Source organism: Anastrepha ludens, chromosome 3 (assembly GCF_028408465.1).
Source record: "Anastrepha ludens isolate Willacy chromosome 3, idAnaLude1.1, whole genome shotgun sequence".
Classification (NCBI taxonomy): Eukaryota; Metazoa; Arthropoda; class Insecta; order Diptera; family Tephritidae; genus Anastrepha; species Anastrepha ludens.
In genome coordinates, this window is record NC_071499.1 from 35,260,955 (window position 1) to 35,280,808 (window position 19,854).

Sequence of the window (19,854 nt, forward strand, 5' to 3'; positions counted from 1 at the left end):
TTTGGTCCCACAAAGCAGGCCGGGAAAAAATTTCACTTATTATTTGATCGATATCCATTTTTTTTTTATTTTTAAACCATTAAAAAACACAACTGCACTCTAAAAAGTAAACATCAACAATGCAAAAAAGCGCGCAAAACGCTTTGAAACTGATTTCTCGCACTCATCGGCTTTGCTCTCTGCTCTTGTCGGCGTTCACTGTGTTATACACAAGCTTATTTGTATTGACTTGTATGTAATCAGTTTTATCGCACTGACAATCAGCGCTCACTCTGGTCGGCACCTAAGTCTATATTATTAATAACGCTTATGATATGTAGGGCGATGGCATTTTGCGAAAATCCAGCCTCAATAAGAAATTAAGTTGCATTCAGGGAAGGTTCCGATATGGAACTAATGGATCTTCCAACGTTTACCCTGTTGTCTTCTTTCCTCTATAATTGCGATATTGTGGGCCTCATTTAATATTATTTAGAATTTGTGGATCATCCAACTTTTGTCCTGTTGTCTTCTTTCCTCTATAATTGCAATATTTTGTGCCTCATCTAATATTAGCGATATGTCTCCATAATTGGTATCACGAGGAAACAATTTCTTCAAAAAATCGATAGTGGTGCGAGCTGTGTGTGGTGGAGCGTCGTCTTGTTGAAACCAGAACTGCCTCATACGCTTTCGACGAATAATTGGCATCACAATTTTCTTCTATTCTTCTTTTCACAATTGACTTCTTTTGTTGAATGTAAATTTCAACAATTTGGGAGCGCTCTCGTGGCGTGTACTGTTCCATGGTAAAAATCTGCTTGGACTGACACTTCCAACGCGGTATATCATTAACCGTTTGAGTGCTAAGCGATTTTCTTTAATACATACGAAAATTGCGAAGCAAAATTTGGTCTAAGAAAACTGAAATATGATGGCTTTACAAATATAAGCATAGAGAACACAAAAAATTACATATTTCAATAATTTTATTTTTATTTTGTAGACTAAACTATTAGTTATGATTATAAGAAAAACTTATTTACATTTTTTTAATATCATATTTTTTTTTTTTTACAACAAGTTCCGGCATTATTATTCAAATTTTGGCACATTTGTGATTCCCCACACATGTACCATGCACACCTTTTTTGCAAATGTTGCATATTAGCCGGGAACGCTTTGGATTTTTAGATCCTTTTACACTACATACTACACATTTGCGCAATTTATTTTCAAAATATCGATATTGAACGAAAAATAAAAATTGTTTTTAACGGTCTCAACTAATTTATACTTTTATATGACATAAATTTTTTATAAATATCGCAAAATAATATTCAACACGTTCCTAGCCGAACGCCAAATGCACAGTGATGCAATCGTCGCTATAGCAACGCGCCGCAAATTTGGAGTAATTAGTTACCGTCGCTATATCGACGAATCGCACTCAAACGGTTAAGCGATCTGACGTCTCTGTCAAAAGATACAGGGTTGCCAGATGGGTCCGTCGAATATGGGCAACCCTGTATAAGCACATGCACACTGGCAAGGGCCTGTTTACGTACAAGCACATGCCTACAACTACTGTTTGCCTTACAACGCGGCCCTCCTGACACATAAAATCTCCTGATTCTACGAAGTTTCGTTTACACAAATAAAGTTTGTTTACTTCTCAGTATTTTTTTTTTTCGTGACTTTGTTTAAAACCACACCTAGGCTTTAATTTGTAATCAACCAAGTACCTTTATACGGAGTCTGTGTCTGCTGAAAACCCTGCGAACTGGTGTTGAATGTTACAACATAGTCATCTAGGCTAAATTTGCGAGGTTCTCGCCGTGTCATATCTGAATATGTTTTATTGTAACTTTGAGCTTTAATTTGTTCTAATTCTGCCTGTTTTTTGACGTTCTCTATTATCGCTGGAGTCGAACTTTATGCTGGCTCTACCACATTTTCTCTTACGCTATCTACTATCTGCTATCTCTATCTTTCCTCTTTGTCTAACCCCAAACAAAAGTATTTCCTTTTGTAGCATTTGAGGTTGTCTCCACTGTACCGTTGGCAACGTTGGACATATGGACATACTGTTATTTTCTCTGGCGTCGCTCGAACTGTTTTTCGACAAACGGTCCCCAAACGTACCGCTACATATGTATATGTGCTAACACGTTTTGCATGCAAACCGCGCCGTCGTCGTTATTGACTTCCACAACCGTATCACTTTGCCGTTGCTGTGCATTGTCACCGTTGTCCTGATCGTTGTTCTCCACGTTGTCCTCTACGTGACTTCCCTATTTATCGACTGGACACAGTACTTGCGCCTCTGCCGAAAGTTCGCTCAAGCTGGCGGCCAGTGAATAGGGACACGATATCGAATATAAAGCATCGATCATGTACTCATGAGTAGTATCAAAAGAAAAGCATCGTACTCATTAAAATATCGGAACTTAAGTATCGATATTGCAAGGTATCGAGTATTTATTTATTTGCGCCAAATCTATTTTTTAACATTATTTTTAAATATCCCACTCCTCCTCCGTACAATCCCCTAGGAACAGCAGCTTGTCAAGCCTTTTCGGTGAAAGTCGGTTGCGAGTTTTTGTCACAGTACTCCCAGCTTTAGAGAACAAACGTTGAGAGGGCACAGATGTCGCAGGAATTCCCAAATACTTCTTTGCCATATTGTATAGTTTTGGATATACCACTTTCATGTCATCCCATTGTTTTAAAGGGTCGATAGAGAGCGGCGAAACCTGGGCAGAAAGGTACCGACTTAATTCGTCATTATTTGTAACGTTCATTGCAGAACATGATTTTTTATGCAGCTTCTCTGTGTGCGCCAACTTCTTATAGTGACTCCAAAAATCGTATGCTGATTCTATGGAAGAATCACTTTCATTTTCACTCGAGTGAACACTTGAACTGGATGTTATATATTGTCTTAGTAACTTAATTGATTTCGCACAAGCTAACTTGCCTTTAAAAGGGATATTTTTGAATCTCGGATCCAGTAAACAAGAAATTGAAATTAAGTAGCTTTCTTCAATGCATCCGAATCGGCGTTCTATTTGTTTAATCATTTCTTTTTTTACCGCATGTAGTACTGTCATATCATCGTAGTCCTCACCTACAGGCACATATACATCATTAATCTGCGCCTTCAGGCAATTCACAATCGGTATAATTTTGCTTATAGTCACATATCGTTCACCCGACAGCTCTTTGGTAACATATTCTAGTGGTTTCAAAATACTCATCAATGTTTTAATATTTTGAATTTCTAAAGCTGAGAGTGTGGGCGGTGCTTTAACATTCAACATTAAGACTTGATATACTATAGGCGTTAGCTCAATAAATCTCTGGAGCATATAATAAACGGGATTCCACCGTGGCTTTACATCCAAAATCAGTTTAAGAGGTTGAGAGCGAGCTTGCTTTTCTCGTAACGCATCGCTGGCAATTACACTGCTCTTGAAGTATTTTACAATGTCACACACTTTGCTTATTAATAAATTGAAGTCATTAACTGACATTGCAGATTCAGCGATGAGATTTAGTATATGGGCAAAGCAAGGCAAGTGATGGTTTTTCCCAAGAAAAAATGTTGTAGCTGCTGTTATGTTCGCGCCGTTGTCTGTGCTTGTACAAATTTCATTCAATTTTGCAGCTATGTATTCACCAGTATGCCTTTCATCTAGAGCAACGGTGGCTATGCAACGAGACATAAGACTATCATTATGCAAAAAATGAGCAGTAACTCCTAAATAACTGGTAACAGTCATCATCTCGGTCCAAACATCACATGTTAGTGCCACGTGAGCTACATTTTCAAATGTGCTTTGAATTTTAGAATGCATTATATTATAAAAATCATCCAATTGAGCTTTTAGCGTATCAACGCTTGGAATTTTAAATGATGGGCAGGCTTTCTTCATCAATTTGTTAAATCCACGCCCTTTTACGATATCAAATGGTCTTTTGTCGACGCAAATAAAGTAAAGCAACAACTTGCAGAGTTTTGAATGATCTTTTCCGCCATCCGAATACGAAAATTTGCGTTCCATTGATTGTGTAATGGACAGTTGCCTTTTTTTTTTATGTGACTCACATATATTTTCCGCATAGATGTCATTTTCGGCATCAAGTGGTGTATGAGCTTTTACAATGTTTTCCAAAGCAGATTTTTTTGATAAAATTGTTGATGGTTGCGGCTCAGTTTCATGTCTTGATGGACTCAGCAGATCAAGATCTCTTGATAAAGTGGTTTGTTGTTTTCCAGTTTCTGTTGCACTAAAAAAATATAAAACATAACATAATTTGTTTTGTGCACATATGTACCATGAGGCAACAATATACATACATCGCATCGGGGTGGCTCTTTATATGCTTATGCATGTTTGAAGTGTTTCCTGATGATTTGATAGTTTTGAAGCAAGTCTTGCACCTCACCTCGTCGTCGGATAGTTTGGTAAAATATCCCCAAACATTGCTTCGGCTTGGCGGCATTCTTCTAACGACACATATTTCAATAAAGTTCACATTATAATAGCTTTAATACTTACTTTAACTTTAAATCAAATTTACTTAAATGATAATTCACTTTTTCCTGCCGTTTATGAAGTGGCGTCGCAAATTGAGTGGCGTGGTTTACGTACTTCCGCGGAATTTGTTTACTCGATACCGCTCTAGAGATACTTGTTAAGTACAAATATCGAAACAAAAGTATCAAGTATAAAATATCGGTATCAATAACGAATATACTCGATACCAATAAGTATCGATATTTTTTTCGTGTCCCTACCAGTGAAGCCGCCGCTAGTGTTAAAGCCCACAGCGGTGCACCAGGCCTTCAGCTGATTCAGGGAGTACCGATCAGCGTTTATTGAGTTCATTATTTTATTTCAGCTTTGACGTGTCGACGTGTTAAAATACCACTTCTGATATAATACAATATAATAGGATAGATAATATGGTTTGTTCAAATAACCGATAGCACCGTGTTTGTCGCGATAAACCGAATGAATCTTTATTCATACAAAACGGCATCTACTCGTACCAAACGCTACCACCAACAAATCTTAAGGTCTAATTACAACGAAAGCTTAGCGAGTAAGTCTTAAGGGCTAAGTCTTACGCTAATTCTGCCTTACAGAACATTACTTCTTTTACACTGGATGATGCAGTTAAAATTCGGTAAACTGATTTCCTCGTCTTCACGCAACCAAGTCTCATGAAAAACTACCACATTGCATTTTTCCATAACTGGATTCAATACGTCAGTAGCATGAGCACGTAGACTTTGACAATTAAAAGAGTATATCCACAATCCTTCTCGTTGTTGTATAAATTGAATCATTTTGTTGTTCAAGAGTTTCCAAACAATTCATCGACAGCCTTCGAAATTCTGCTTGCAATGTTGTTGTTGTTGATGGTGGTCTCCGGTGTTGTTTTAGAAAAGTTGCCTTTCTTGCAGGGCCAGTGCTTTGATAGGTTGCTGTTGAACAGCCTTTTACTTGTTTAAGCTCGTGCAGTGAAATTAAGAGGAGAATTTCGGCTTTTGCCATCATGTCCTTTTTATTGAATTAAGCTTGTTGCTCAGCAGTCGCTGTGGATGCTAAAATCGTCGCACCGCTAACATAATCCCATAATTCGGCTTTTATTAACACTGCTTGTGCCTGAAGACACCACGTGTCATAATTGCTTTTTGTAAGTGCCTCAATACGATTGTGTGTGGAAGTAGCCATTTTGAGTGTTTATGATGATTACTCAAAACCTTGCTCTGCTACCAATTGTTGGATCGAGTGACCTCTGCCAATAATACATAGAAAACAGGTATGCAAGTTTACCGATATTGGTGTTTATATGAACACTTAGTTTACCGATATCGGTTAAATGAAAAACTTTTATATAGTTTCAATTAACTTTTATTTTTTATTCCTCCTATTATTAGGAGTTGCCGAGTTGTGATGTTTCACGTTGCCAGTCTGCCGGGAAAGTGATTTTACAATTTTTAATTAATCATTATGAAGACAATTATAATTTCTATTCTACCCTGCTCTGTTGCTGCGCTGCCGTCATTGCCTCTGCCAGCGCATCCGCTATTGCCACAGTTATTTAATGCAAGTCAACATGTTGTTTTGCTTGTTTTAATGTTTTGCATGGTATTCTTAAATAGCAGACTTATCGTCAGCATTTCTTGTGGGAATAATGTGTGGGTGCCTTGATATTGACGTAGCACATCTTGTTATTGTAGCAGCCAAAAAGCAGGTGCAGTTTCATATTACTTTAAATTTAGTTGGAAAAACAAGTGTTAGCTTCCTCTGGAATTTGTAAGCTTTTGTGGATGAACACGTAGCCGGTGTTAACTTATACTTTTTATTCGGTAAATATCGCGATATAGTGATATTTCTTTATTTCAAATTAGGTTGCCGAATTTGAATGTGGTTTGTTAAGCGTACAAATATAAAAAGGGAGAGAGATTGGTATTAATATTAGAGATGAGATACGGCGCAAAAATTGGTTGTGTGATAATCGATAAATTAGTGACGTTACAACATGCAGCCATGGTAGAATCTCATATTATCATTGCGTGCAGCTTTCTGTCGAGCCTTATATTTTCGATTGCGTTGTGCTGCTGTTTGCGCTGGCGGTTTTTCTTGGTTTGACAATTTTTTCCGAGCTCTGTATTCTCGTGCACGTTCAGCAAGCTTTTTTGGCATATTGAAGCCTATAACAAATAGTAATACGAAATTGGAAATCACCAATATTTTTATGGTCATTCAATACAATAATCAGAGAAAAAAGAAACTGTAGTGTATCAATAGAGGAAAACAACCAGCTCATTCTCAGTTCAAATAACAACTGTCCAGTTTATTAACATTGACTCTTATTTCTAATGATTACTAATAAGGTGAATATGTATGTATGTATATAAAGAGAGTGAGAGTGATTGTTATAGATAAATTATGTTATTTACATTGATATGCATTTATACAATGTTATTTAGGCTAACTGTAAATATCAATACTCTATAGAAACAATCTTCCATTTCCTCTGTGAATGCCCTGTCCTATGGAAGGACAGAATGTTAACCCTGGGCAAACCGCTGTTCGAGAGTCTCGAGCAACTGTCTGGCTTAGACGTCAAGAACCTAATAAGGTTCCTAAACCGCACAGACTGGATATAGTCTTGCTGCAAATAACTGTTAAACAATTGGGTAACGAGGATGTGGCAACAGAATGGCGCGGAAGCGCTAGTTGGATTCTGGCTGAATCACCACTCTAACCAACCAACTAACCAATACAATAATATAACTACCGCCGCCAAACATCCGCCTGTACTCTCTCTGTACCAAAACTACGGACTCCAGTGCGTGATAGCGGCGGACTATCCAAATTCTTGTTTGCGTGTCCCAGTTATCCATTTTAATTTTAAAGATCAATCTGCAAATTAAAACAAAAATGGAATAGATAACTTAAAAAGAAAAAAAGTTATTCAATTTTTTTTTGGTAGCGGCTTTCATCAGCCACCCTGTATTATAAAATTATACTTACAAATACTCAAATTAGTGATGTCAAATCGGGTTTAGTAAGGCACATCAGTTTTTCCTCAACAGTACTTGTGAACTGTGTAAGATAGATCATTCATAATCACAATATACTGATATTTAATTTCTTCGTATAGATACTAAATTTGACATAGTATATTTATAAAAATTTATCAACACAAACCTGTTCTAACAGGAAAGTAATTTGCAAATTTTAACTTCACTTTCACTGAATATATATTTAAATATTAAATACTAGCAAACCCGGCGAACTCCAGATGGCTTCGTTTTTTGTAACATTTCGTTTGGGGATTAAAAGATGAAGAAAAATTATTTTTTTTGTTTTATATTTGAAAAGCAAAAATTGTATTTCATTTCACAGCAGTAATGAATCCATTTCGATTACAAAAATTTAATTTAATTTTATTTAGTTTAGTTGAACTTCTCAAAGTAAAAAATGAAAGTGAATCCAAAGTAAATACTGAATCAAAGCGTTATACGAGTCCGCAAATTATCCGTTTCTTTTAAGTGCTCTTTGGTAAACCATTTTTGTTCTTTGGTCTGACGTTAACACAAACAAAGCGGATGGTTTCCAAACTCGTGAACACGCAACGTGTAGCTGCCCATGTGAAAAACAATGGTTTTCTAAATTTTTCTTGGCCTTCGTTCCAATGCTGTTTTGAACATATTAACCAGTCACTTTAACTGTTGTGTTCCCTGTATATTGGACGGCGCATTCAGTTTGATCCACCATCGACGAAATGAAATATATTTGCAGAAATTGATGCGGTTCATCTGGTGTTGGCACCATTGAACCATGCAAATGATATATTTGTCCTTGTATCTGTGATGGCAAATAATTAAGATAGAATAATTAATGTATTTATTTTTGAAGAATACGGTGTGACTTCTGATCGTGTGATGGTGTAGTGTGTGGTGTATGTGTAGTTGTTATGTGTTGCAATAGATTGTGTTGGTGTGAGTGATTGGTTGTGTGTGTTGTATCTTTTACCTTGCAAATCGGCATGAAGCCGCCTTCTCGAATGATATTAGCTCCAAAGGAAGTCATGCGAAAGCAGTTATTGTATTCAAGGATGCGTTGAAGAAAATGGTTGGAATCGGGATGAGTTCCATCGAACAATGGTTTCAGTGGCTGTGGTGGTGTAAGTAATGGATCCAGTTTGACTTTTCCACTTGCGCAGCACAATCCAGGCGTTTCTCTTTTGAACTTTAACGCATTGCATTATCGGCATACAGTCGTCGTTGGTATAATATCTAAATTGTCATCATCACTGTATGTAGTTCGCAGTGGGATCATATTGGAATGCCAAGCGATTGTATGATGCCAATAATCTCCGTGTGCTCACGCGTTGTCTCAATCGGGCATTTACTCTTATTATATTTTGTCTTTCTTCGCTTAAGTTCTGTGAACGCACTTGTTGCTGGCTTGCATGTGTCGTCCTCTCGGCATTTTGGACTATGGACAGGCTGGCGAATTAAACCTGAAATGCACGATCCACATAATTTACCCAATTCAACTTACCACCTTAAGGACAAATGCCTGCTGTTGAAGTTGAATAAAAATTTGCACGATACGCGTGATTGATTTGAGGGTTTCCAATTGAACTGTTAGGAAATGAATTACTCTAACCTCAATTTCACAATTTCACAGTGAACACAATACCGGTTTAAGTTGGCGTTTGAAAGAACGTGTGCATAATAAATGTCACATGAAATTAACTGAGCAGAGTACATGCTATTAACCTCACGGAGCCCGAGACCTTTCCAACGAATGCAAGACCGTGAAAATCGTTTCGTGCGTTCTGGAGTTATAGCGTCAGGAAGGAAACCCCGACTTATTTTTATATTATAGATTATTTAATAATAATTTTGATGAACACGTGGACTACACAAATCCGCGTCGTTTTCTACGTGTCTAGGCGTCTGCGTCTCCTCGCCCCTGTAATATCACGCGAGTTATGGTTTCTGTCTGTTTGAGAAACCTTGAGTTGCGGCCAACACCCTTTTTTAATCCTTCCTCTAATGAATAATACTCTTGATGATGTTTAAAGAAACTTTTATTATTATTTTTGAGTACAGGAGTTTCTGCGACTATTGCCAGTCGCCCTCGCGGTTCAGCCACAACTGCCTTTTCTTAAATCTTTAGGTCTTAAATATAGCCTCAGAATATACATATTTAGATAGTAAATATGTGTGTTTGTGATGCTACTCAGCACCATACAAATAGTCTACTTTTTGTTTAGACTTGCAGCATAGTTGCAATTGTTTTACTGTGTCCTCTTATTTCACTCAAGTATGTTTTGCATACTTGAGTGTTGACACCAGTATGTTTGTTATCTGCATATACGTATGACTTCACGTTATTCGTATATGCAATGAACGGATTACACTTAAGCATATACATACATATGTATATTTATATTTCTAACTCTAAAGTGCTGAGTGGCATTCCTAAGGTTCATTTTACAATCATAAATTTCTATTGGAATATGATTGTTTTCTTTTTCATTAATACTCATTTTACAATCATAAATTCTATTGGAATATGATTGTTTTCTTTTTCATTAATACTCATTTTACAATCATAAATTCTATTAAAATATGGTTGTTTTCTTTTTTATAATTTTATGTGTGGGAGAGGGGCCATTCCACATAACTCGCGCGTGCATACGGATGTCATCATACATCATAGGCCGTAGGCTGCAGTATATGGCATAGTTGTAGTGTATATTAACTGTGTATACTATGTAATACGTATCTACAGAGTGGGGAGACTACGAAGCACCGCACAAAGCGGAGAAAGAGAATAGCTTGTATGCCGTAGGCTTATACACTTCGTAACGGTTTTTCGTAACGCCAGCTCGTGTGTCGCGGCCTTTGAAATTATACTTTGACGCGCGTAAAGAAGTTTCACTTCAAAAATATTAATAATATTAACTGTTTGGGTTTTTCCAATTTATATTTTTACTTATTATTATAGGCAGATTTTTAAGTGTATGTACAGGCAAATATTTATCATACAATGAAATATTAATAAATGATAGAAATGTCTCTTTTAGCTGCGAACGATATAATTAAAACAACCGCGAAAGTTGTGACACACACACTTAGCAAAGCACAACAATACTAAAGCAACCTATACACGCTGCCTTTTTGTATCAACAATCCTTACGCCCAGCACACACGCTGCGATTGTTGTATCAACGCGTTGTACAGTGCGTACATGCAATTACAGGCAATACAGTTTGAGAAATATTAGCGCGTCGAAAAGACGTCTCTATTTGAATGAAAAATATATGAGGGCTACTTTTCAAGAAAACGGGTGGTTTAACCACAATATGACTACTTTGTAAAGGCTGATCGGTGAAGGGACTCACATTTTCGCGAAATTCTTGTTGTAGTTGCCGTTGAGAGGCTCCTGATGAGGTTCCAGGTGTGCAGTCTCCTTGGATCATTCTGGTAAATATTGATTGTAGGTTCCCTTGAATGGCTTACAAAACCTCGATTAGTATTTGCTCTCTTGGTCAAAGATAAGGCTTCTCGTTGTTTGATGATATTCTCATTCGAAAAAATATTGCATCCAAAATGATGTATTTGCACGTTGAATTACGTTTAAAGTTGCATTAATAGTACAATTGTTTGTATGGCTGCATATTATAGGCAGATTTTTAAGTGTATGTACAGGCAAATATTTATTACACAATGAAATATTAATAAATGATAGAAATGTCTCTTTTAGCTGCTAAAGATATAATTAAAACAACCGCGAAAGTTGTGACACACACACTTAGCAAAACTACCTTTTTCTATTAACAATCCTTACGCCCAGCACACACGCTGCGATTGTTGTATCAACGCGTTGTACAGTGCGTACATGCAATTACAGGCAATGCCCCACAACTGTGACCGCGCGCAGTAAAACAATATTTTAAGCTATTCAATTTTCAGATTTGCTAAAAAAAGGCCTTCCTCTTCCTCTCCTGCCACCAGCAGGTACCGCATCGAATACTCTCAGAGCCAGAGCGTTTTCTATCCATTCAGACAACATGACCCAGCCAACGTAGCCGCTGGATCTTTATTCGCTGCACTATGTCTATGTTGTCGTAAAGTCATGCAACTCATTGTTCCATCGCTTACGATACTCGCCTTCGTCAGCATGCTTCTTGCTGTAAACTTTACTCGCTTGATTCTGTATTTGATTGATAAGACAAATTACTTTCTCTCCAGTGTGTTAATCGACTGATTTTTTTTTATATATTATGTATAATCAGCTTTATTAAACCAAATACGTACCATTTTGGTCGACCACCTTTTGCAATTTTTCTTCTAGAGACATTATTCCACCAGTGTAAAACTTTTGTGGTTTCTCGGCGAAAAACTGCGACAAGTAATTTTCACAGGCTTCTCTTGAACCCAACTTTACTCCATTAAGAGAGTTCTGCATTGACCGAAACAAATGGTAGTCCGATGGTGCAAGGCCAGGGCTATATGGTGGACGGTCCTGGTCAATCTTTTCCATAATTTCATCGACTTTTTCAACGATAGGTCGACCGGAGCGAGGTGCATCTTTCACATCGAAATTTCCAGAACGGAAGCGAGCGAACCATTGTTGTGCTACACGAACTGATACAGCATCGACTCCGTAAACTTCACAAATTTCATTGGTGGCTTGCGTGTCATTCTTCTCTTTTTTATACAAAAATTTCAAAATATAGCGAATTTCTTCATTATTTTCACTCATTTTTGAACAGCTATAACTTGTTTTCAACTTCTCCGAATTTAATTTTTTTATGGTTAAATGAAGCTTAAAATGTCACCTTTCTAACACCATATGATATGACACAATGAGATTGGTAGCACTGGAGATAGATGACTTCAACGACATCTATTGACAAAATACGAGAAGACTTTTTCGCCTACCCAATATTAATACAATAACTGGGATTCTGTTCTTTCAATTGGTGTTTTTTTTAAATTTTTTTTTTGTATTTTTGGCAGTTGTTGTCTGATCTTTAACCCAGTTAGAATAAAAATTTAAAAGTATCTTGTTCCATGACAATATATAACTCGTGTCAATGGAAGTCGTAGTTTTCGCAAAACAGCTGTTGAAAGTTCAAAAAAAGGCATTTTTGACGTTTTTTAATAAATTATCAAAGTTTATTAACTTTTTTCTTGAACAAACAAGTTATTTATACCGACATAAGATCGGTTTTCTGAAAGAATATTTTGTCACCTACTTTTTAAGCTTAAGTTTGTCTGAGTCGACGAAAAATTGTAGAAGTTATGACCCATAAAGTCAACACGTGTGATTTTGCAACTTTTGACATGGCTATGTTTGAGGTCGCAAATACGCTTTTACTCTCAAACTTCTTCTTTTATGTTGCACGGAATCTTCACGAAGTTGCATCCAGCAGTAGTCGCTCATCATTCCTTGATCCCAGAAACCCTCATAACGCTTTTCAATCGTAGCAATATCTTGATGAAATCGCTCGCCTTGTTCATCACTTTCAGCCATCAAATTCGGAGGAAAAAAAATCCAAATGACTGTGAAGTAGGTGCATTTTTAACGACATGCGAGCACCTGTTAACAAAAACAAAGTTAATTGTAAATTTCCCCATAATTTTCCAATCAATGTGTATGATAAATTTATTTTGGAGTATGTACGTTTTACAATACTAGCCAATAGTTTTAAAGTATTTCATCATTGTATGAATCAATTGACGGTCGTTGTTGCTCCTGTTGTGTCCCAAGAATCCATGAACAACTTTTTGGAAAGCTTCCAAGCTTTAGTTTCGGAACTGTCACGGCATTGTTGAGATTCTGTGTCCGTAAACAATTTCTTTATCTGTGGACCGACGAATATACCCGCTTTGATTTTCTCTATAGACAATCTTGGGAACTTGGTTTTCAAGTATTCAAGGGCTGTGTTTTCCGGTTTTTTTGCCAATGCTTTCACAAAATTCTTCATTAGCCCAAGTTTTATATGCAAAGAGGGAAAAATAACTTTTTTTCTCAACAAGTGCTTTTTTGATAACGTTGTTCTTTCCCACGACATGCTGCACACGCTTCGGTCAAACTTGTTGAGTGAAATGTTTTTCATCCGCTCTGCTATCCCAAAGACACAAAAAAAACAACTGTATTTGGTATAGCCACCCTGCAGACCAGTCAGTAGAACGACAACTTTCAAGTCACAGCATATTTTACAGGTATAGGTACGAACTGTAGTCAATTAATTGAAGTAGCTCTTTCATTGTCTCATAAGTTTCTTTGACATTCGTAGAATGAGCAACGGGGATCGATGGTTTCTTGTTGCCTCTGTGCAGTAAGACAGCCTTAACACTATACTTGGTATAAAAACCTTGCTATTGCACAAAAAACAGGTTTTTTGGGAATATCTCGAAAACCGTTCTTTGAAAAAAAAAAAAATAAATAAATAAAAGTCATTTTTGGTTTCAATGACCTCAATTAGTCTAAAGAACACTTTTTGGTCGAGGACCATTTTTGAAACTGAAAATTTGTGAACTAGTGTATTTGCAAAACTGATTGAAAACAAATTGAAGATGATTTTATATTTTTTTCATTACACTTAGAGTCTCCTTAAAAGCAAATAGTGTTTCTTTCCTTTTTCCAGTAATCTTTTGCACTGATCTTTGTACACGCAGCAAAAATGCACAATCTGGAGTAGAATTCGCTATTGTGTAGTATATATCTAAAGAGAATACAGTAGGTTCTGTTTTTATGCGGTAGATACGTTCCGCAAGAAACAGCATAAAAAAACAGCATAAAAAAAGCTACCAGTTCTATAGTAAAACTATAGATACGTTTCAAATGCTAAAACCGCATAAATCTGAAATAATGTAATAAAATCGCATAAAAAATGGCACTAGTCCGATATTATAACTATAGATACGTTCCATAGACCGCATGAATCTGAAATAATTAAATAAAATCGCATAAACAAAATATTGTATTTTTGAAAATTATATCTTTATTTAAGAAATGTCAGAATCGAAAAATAAATTTAAGTCAAAAATAGAATCAGACAATACCCACATGTTGCGCGTTCGTTTAGGATTTTGCGTAAAATCACTTTCGTCACTTAGGAAATGTACACGTCTGATCTAGATAGTTATGCAGGCGGTTCCATACTTGTAGGGTTAGCATTTCTGATGTAATCTGTGATGAGTTTTTGCTTAGCTGGTTTAGAATCTTGTTTATATGTACAATTCCCGATAGGTCGACATGCATTTTGTAATTAAAAAAAAAAACCGCACTATTTCAAAACCGCATAAAAAAAGCCGCATAAAAACAGAACCTACTGTACATATAACATTGAACAGTATTTTTTTTTCATTAAAAAACAATGATAAATCAGCACACGGAATTGCTTTGAATTAATTTTTTTTTTAAACTCAAAAGTAGCGTCACTTAAAGTACTGTAACTTGTAAACAAATGGTCGGATTAACATATGATTTTGACAGTAAGCCTAAAAAGGTTGCCAACTTTCGAAAAAAATATTGATTTAGTACTAGTGCCGCCATCTATGTGTCAGTCACACACATTATTGAACGAAGTGTTAAGTACAGGAAAACACATTTCTATATTTACCCCACTTTTCGCTCCCGCTTGACAGGCGTGCTCCGATGTGAAATTGAAAAAAATACCCCAGTTGTATGAAATCTCACGATTGTATGCTTCAAATAATAACGCAACAGACAAGGGCAGTGAGGCAAAGATGAAAACAGGGTTGCACATAAATTACATTATAGTAAATGACATTAAACACACTTCATATCCTAATACAGATCGTATTAAGCAATAACGTTAAAGAATAAAGAAGAAAAGTAAAGAACATAAGAACTAACTATTCCAGACATTGAGAGATCAAACTAATCTTTCACAATCTTAAATACCGCTTTCGGATAGACTAACTTTCTACCGGCTTTCACTATTTACTACAATATTACTAACCACTTGGTTGCTAACCGTTTTAGATCTTAAAAAATAAATTTAGCTAAAAAATTCGATGCCTTTACAGAAAAAATAAGAGAAATAGTCATCGGTCGCTGGGCAGGAACCATATTATGCGAAGAACGAGTTACGGGTTGGTAAAGCGCACTTTCTGGGCTAGATGAGAAGATTCGTCACTAAGATTTTTGTACTAAACTATAAAGAAAGTTCTTATTCACTCTCATAATTGCTACAAAAATGTCTTGCACCACTTCCGCATTTCTTCACAAACTATTTATGTACTCGTATATGTTGCAAGTTATGAATTTATGCTACCGAAAAAAATAAAATATAATAAATAACTAAAAAGCAGAACTATTCAAATCCTTAATATAAGTAATAGATACAAACTAATGATTTTTCCAACATTTTCTAAAGAAATCTGCAAACATTCCTTAGTGTTGGTGAAAATTATAACACCGAAAATAGCGCAATAGTCATATAAATAAGTTATAACTTCACAAAAAATTGCTTACATAGCCAGAAGAGCAAATCACGTTTGTGCACCTCAACAAATACACACAAACATACCCGTTCTATGCTAAGAAAAAAAAAAAAGGAAAAAAGGAAGCTACAAATTTCTTACTGTTAGGCAAATTGTAATGCACCTGCACCACTGGTGCGAATATATAAACGTTATTAAAACACAAACTCACTTCTCGGTGTCTGCGAAATAACTCAACTCCTTTATTCAAATTTATTTACAGTAAACCTTATTTATCTAAAGCTTACATCTAACGAAATCTCTTAAAGTTCTACTCTTACTCTAATTTCTCTTATTGCTAAATTTAAGATTAATATTTATGTAGGTATGTATCTTATGTTACAATATCAACCTATTAGCGTAAACGTATACTAAGGATGTCCTTATTTCTAATTTAAGAACGTATGCTTTATTATACATATAAAATTACATTAAATTTCGTAGTTAAATCAATGCTTTGGTAGTTGAAAAATGTACAAAAAAATGCTTCTTAGTTAAACCAATATTTTGGTTAAGCAAATAATTTGGTACTTGAAAAATTAAAAAAAAAATGTTTATAGTTAATCCAATACAAAAAACAAAAGTTTTTTTTTATATTGTAGTTAAACCAATACTTACTTTGGTAGTTGAAAAATCTCAAAAAACAGGATATTTTCGTACATCTAATTGGTGAAGCTAATAAAATGAAAAAAACAATTGGAAGCTAAAAAAATCAAAAAACTATTGCAAAGGATGTTCTTTTCGTTTGTTTATAAAATTTGATACAAATTTTTCGATTTATACAAGGTGGCGCAAAATTAATATACTAGGGATGCCCTTATTTCTAATTTAAGTATTTATACATACTTTATTATACATATAAAATTACAATAAACAATTTTGTTATCTGTATATTAGTAGCAACTTGGTAAAAATTCAGTCGTTCACAGGTTTTTTTGTTTGCGTTTACGAACTTGAAAAAAAAAAAAATTTAAACCAATGCTTTGGTAGTTGAAAAATGAAAAAGTTTTCTTAGTTGAACCAATACTTTGGTATTTAAAAGAAATAAAAAATGTCTTAGTCAAACCAATAAGTTGAAAAATAAAAAAAAAAAAAAAACAAGAAAAAAAAGGAAATATGTTGAAAAATCAAAAAAAAAAAAAAAAATTTGAGTTTTTCAATTTAAAAAAATTTCAATTTTTCAATTTTTTTTTATAGTTAAACCAATACTTACTTTGGTAGTTGAAAAATCACAAATTTTCCGATTTATACAAGGTGGCGCACCCTATCATAAGATTTTTATTTTTTGCAAATAGCGTCGTACGTCAACCATATTTGACACTTATGAAATAGACAGCTGCAGTATACACACAGAGAAGCAATGGAGCGCGTAAAGGTCAAAGTAAATATTTCCATCATTTAAAATTTTTTTTTGGTAAAAACTTATTTTTTAGTAAATTTTATTTTAGTAAAAAAATTATGTTTTAGTAAAAAAATAATTTTTTAGTTTTTAGTAAAAACAAAAAAATTATTTTCTATTTTTAAGTAAAAAAATTATGTTTTAGCAAAAAAATTATTTTTTAGTTTTTAGTAAAAAAAAAAAAAATATTTTTTTACTTTTTAGTGAAACAAATTACTTTTAGTACAAAATTTGTTTTTAGTTAAAAAACTATTTTCTAGCGAAAAATAAAATTGGATGATTAATTTTGCGCCGTCTCCTATTACCAAATATAAGATCAAGCTTTTTTTAAAGCTATTTTTCAGTCTTCTTTTTACCGAAATTGAAAATTTTTATAACCGTAATTTTTTTTCAGTTAAACAACTATTTTTTAGTAAAAAATGTAATTAAAAATAAAATTGGATGATTAATATTAGCAACTATAAGATCAAGCTTTTTTTAAAGTTATTTTGCAGCCTTTTTTTACCGAAATTCAAAATTTTTATAATCGTAATTAATTTTCAGTCAAAAAACTATTTTTTAGTGAAAAATGTAATTAAAAATAAAATTGAATGATTAATTTTGCGCCGCCTCCTATTAGCAACTGTGAGATCAAGTATATTTTAAAGTTGTTTTTCAGCGTTTTTTTTTAATCAAAATTCAAAATTTGGGTAACCGTAATATTAAAAAATAAGTAATATAATTTCTTTCGTTGTTATTTTAGAATTTAAGTATTGATTTATATTTTATTTGCAAGCGCTAATGCCAATTGTAATATTTAAAAATTTACGCTTACGATTATTTTTCACCGGATTGACGTCTTTCGGAAATCAGTAAAAACTTACTAAAAAATATAACTTACTTTCTCGTAATATTTTTGAGCAATATTTGTATGTGTGGACCTGCTCTGCGAAAGGCAGGCTTGCGTGCGCAGTGCAGTTTTCGAGAAAACACTGTTAAAAATAAACAATTTCATCAATATCTTGTGCTTTTCTTCACTTTTAGTAAACTTTTCAACAAATTGTGATTATCTGGTGTTCGCCATGCTAAAGAGCACCGCAAACTATCCAAAAATGAGGAATGTAGGAGAAAATTATTTTTTTGAGTCCTTTCCGCCTTTTCATATCATAGACCAGGTCACATATATGTAAACTCATATATCGCCTTTAACCGCTAAAAGGTATAAGAAAAAAGCTGTATTTTTAACTTTATTTAGTACTATTTTATCTTAGGTGAGTAATGCATGAACTTTCACCTCAATATACCTCTACTTCAGCTTTGAAAATAACTTTCATGCATTTATTGAAAAAATTTATTTATATAAAAATGTGAAATAAAAACCCACCCAAATGAGGACATCCCTAGTATATGTATACTAAAAATTTACAGCCCATGTGCAAACTAACTTAAGCAATAAGGAACTATTTACACTTTAAAATTTAACAAAATTATTGCCTGAATGGTCTATTAGTTCGCGCTTCGAATATTTTATATTTATCATTTTAATTTACGCGCTTTTGACTGTACAGTTTTATAACATAATTTGAACAGATTAAGTAAACAATTTATCAAACAACTACTTTTGTATAAAATAAGCTGCGTAAATTTATCTTAATCGCTTCCAACCTCAAATGTTTATCCATTCAATATTAAGAAATTATAAGAAAAGTGGAATTTGCTGGTGGAATTTGCTGGTTGTATCATTTTATAATCAATTATTATGAGTTGATTTTCTGTTATGCATATCAGGCGTTAACGACTGCAACAATTAAACAATTAACTTCCAAACATTCAAGCCACCATTTCGAGTTTTGTGTCAGTATGCTGCTGCAACGAGTCTGCATAAATTTCTTAATTTTACTATTAACTGTACTCTACTACTACCGTATAACAAATTGCATATGTATGAGTGTGAGTTAAATCTAATTTTTTAATCTATAAGTATTTAAATGCTGCAACAAATACTAAAAAAGCCAGACCAATTAAAATGTAATGATTAAATGCAGGCCAAATGTTGTATTGTAAAGTAGGAAAGTCAAAAGCTCTTGTAAAGTTTGCAAATTCAGAAACAAAATAAAAAATTACTTTTAAAAAATATAAAATCTGTGTTTACTTAATTTTTACACATTCTGAATTTCTTTCGCGGAAGATGGAAGATTGGACCTTTGCACGTTGGTGACGGCGAGTATCGTGGCGATGGAACAATGAGCTGCATGAGCTTTACGACGACATAGACATATACATATACATATATATATATAGATATATATTAGGGCGGGTCGATTTAAAAATCGCCCATTGCTCTGTGAAAATCGTATTTTAGGGATCAAAATAAGAAGCTTTGCCGAAGGAACAATACCTCTAAAACGAATTCTGATGTCCCCCAATTTGA

At 34.4% G+C, this 19,854-nt stretch overlaps 1 protein-coding gene across 1 annotated transcript in view; it reads left to right on the forward strand.

Moving 5' to 3' along the window:
* Positions 1-16,501, forward strand: part of LOC128857403 (protein vav) — a 167,050-nt gene extending 150,549 nt beyond the window's left edge. The window contains exon 15 of the mRNA XM_054093154.1: positions 15,590-16,501. Coding sequence (XP_053949129.1) covers positions 15,590-15,598 — 9 coding nt within the window. The 3' untranslated portion in view covers positions 15,599-16,501. The remainder of the gene's footprint in view (positions 1-15,589) is intronic.
* Positions 16,502-19,854: the final 3,353 nt, after the last annotated feature.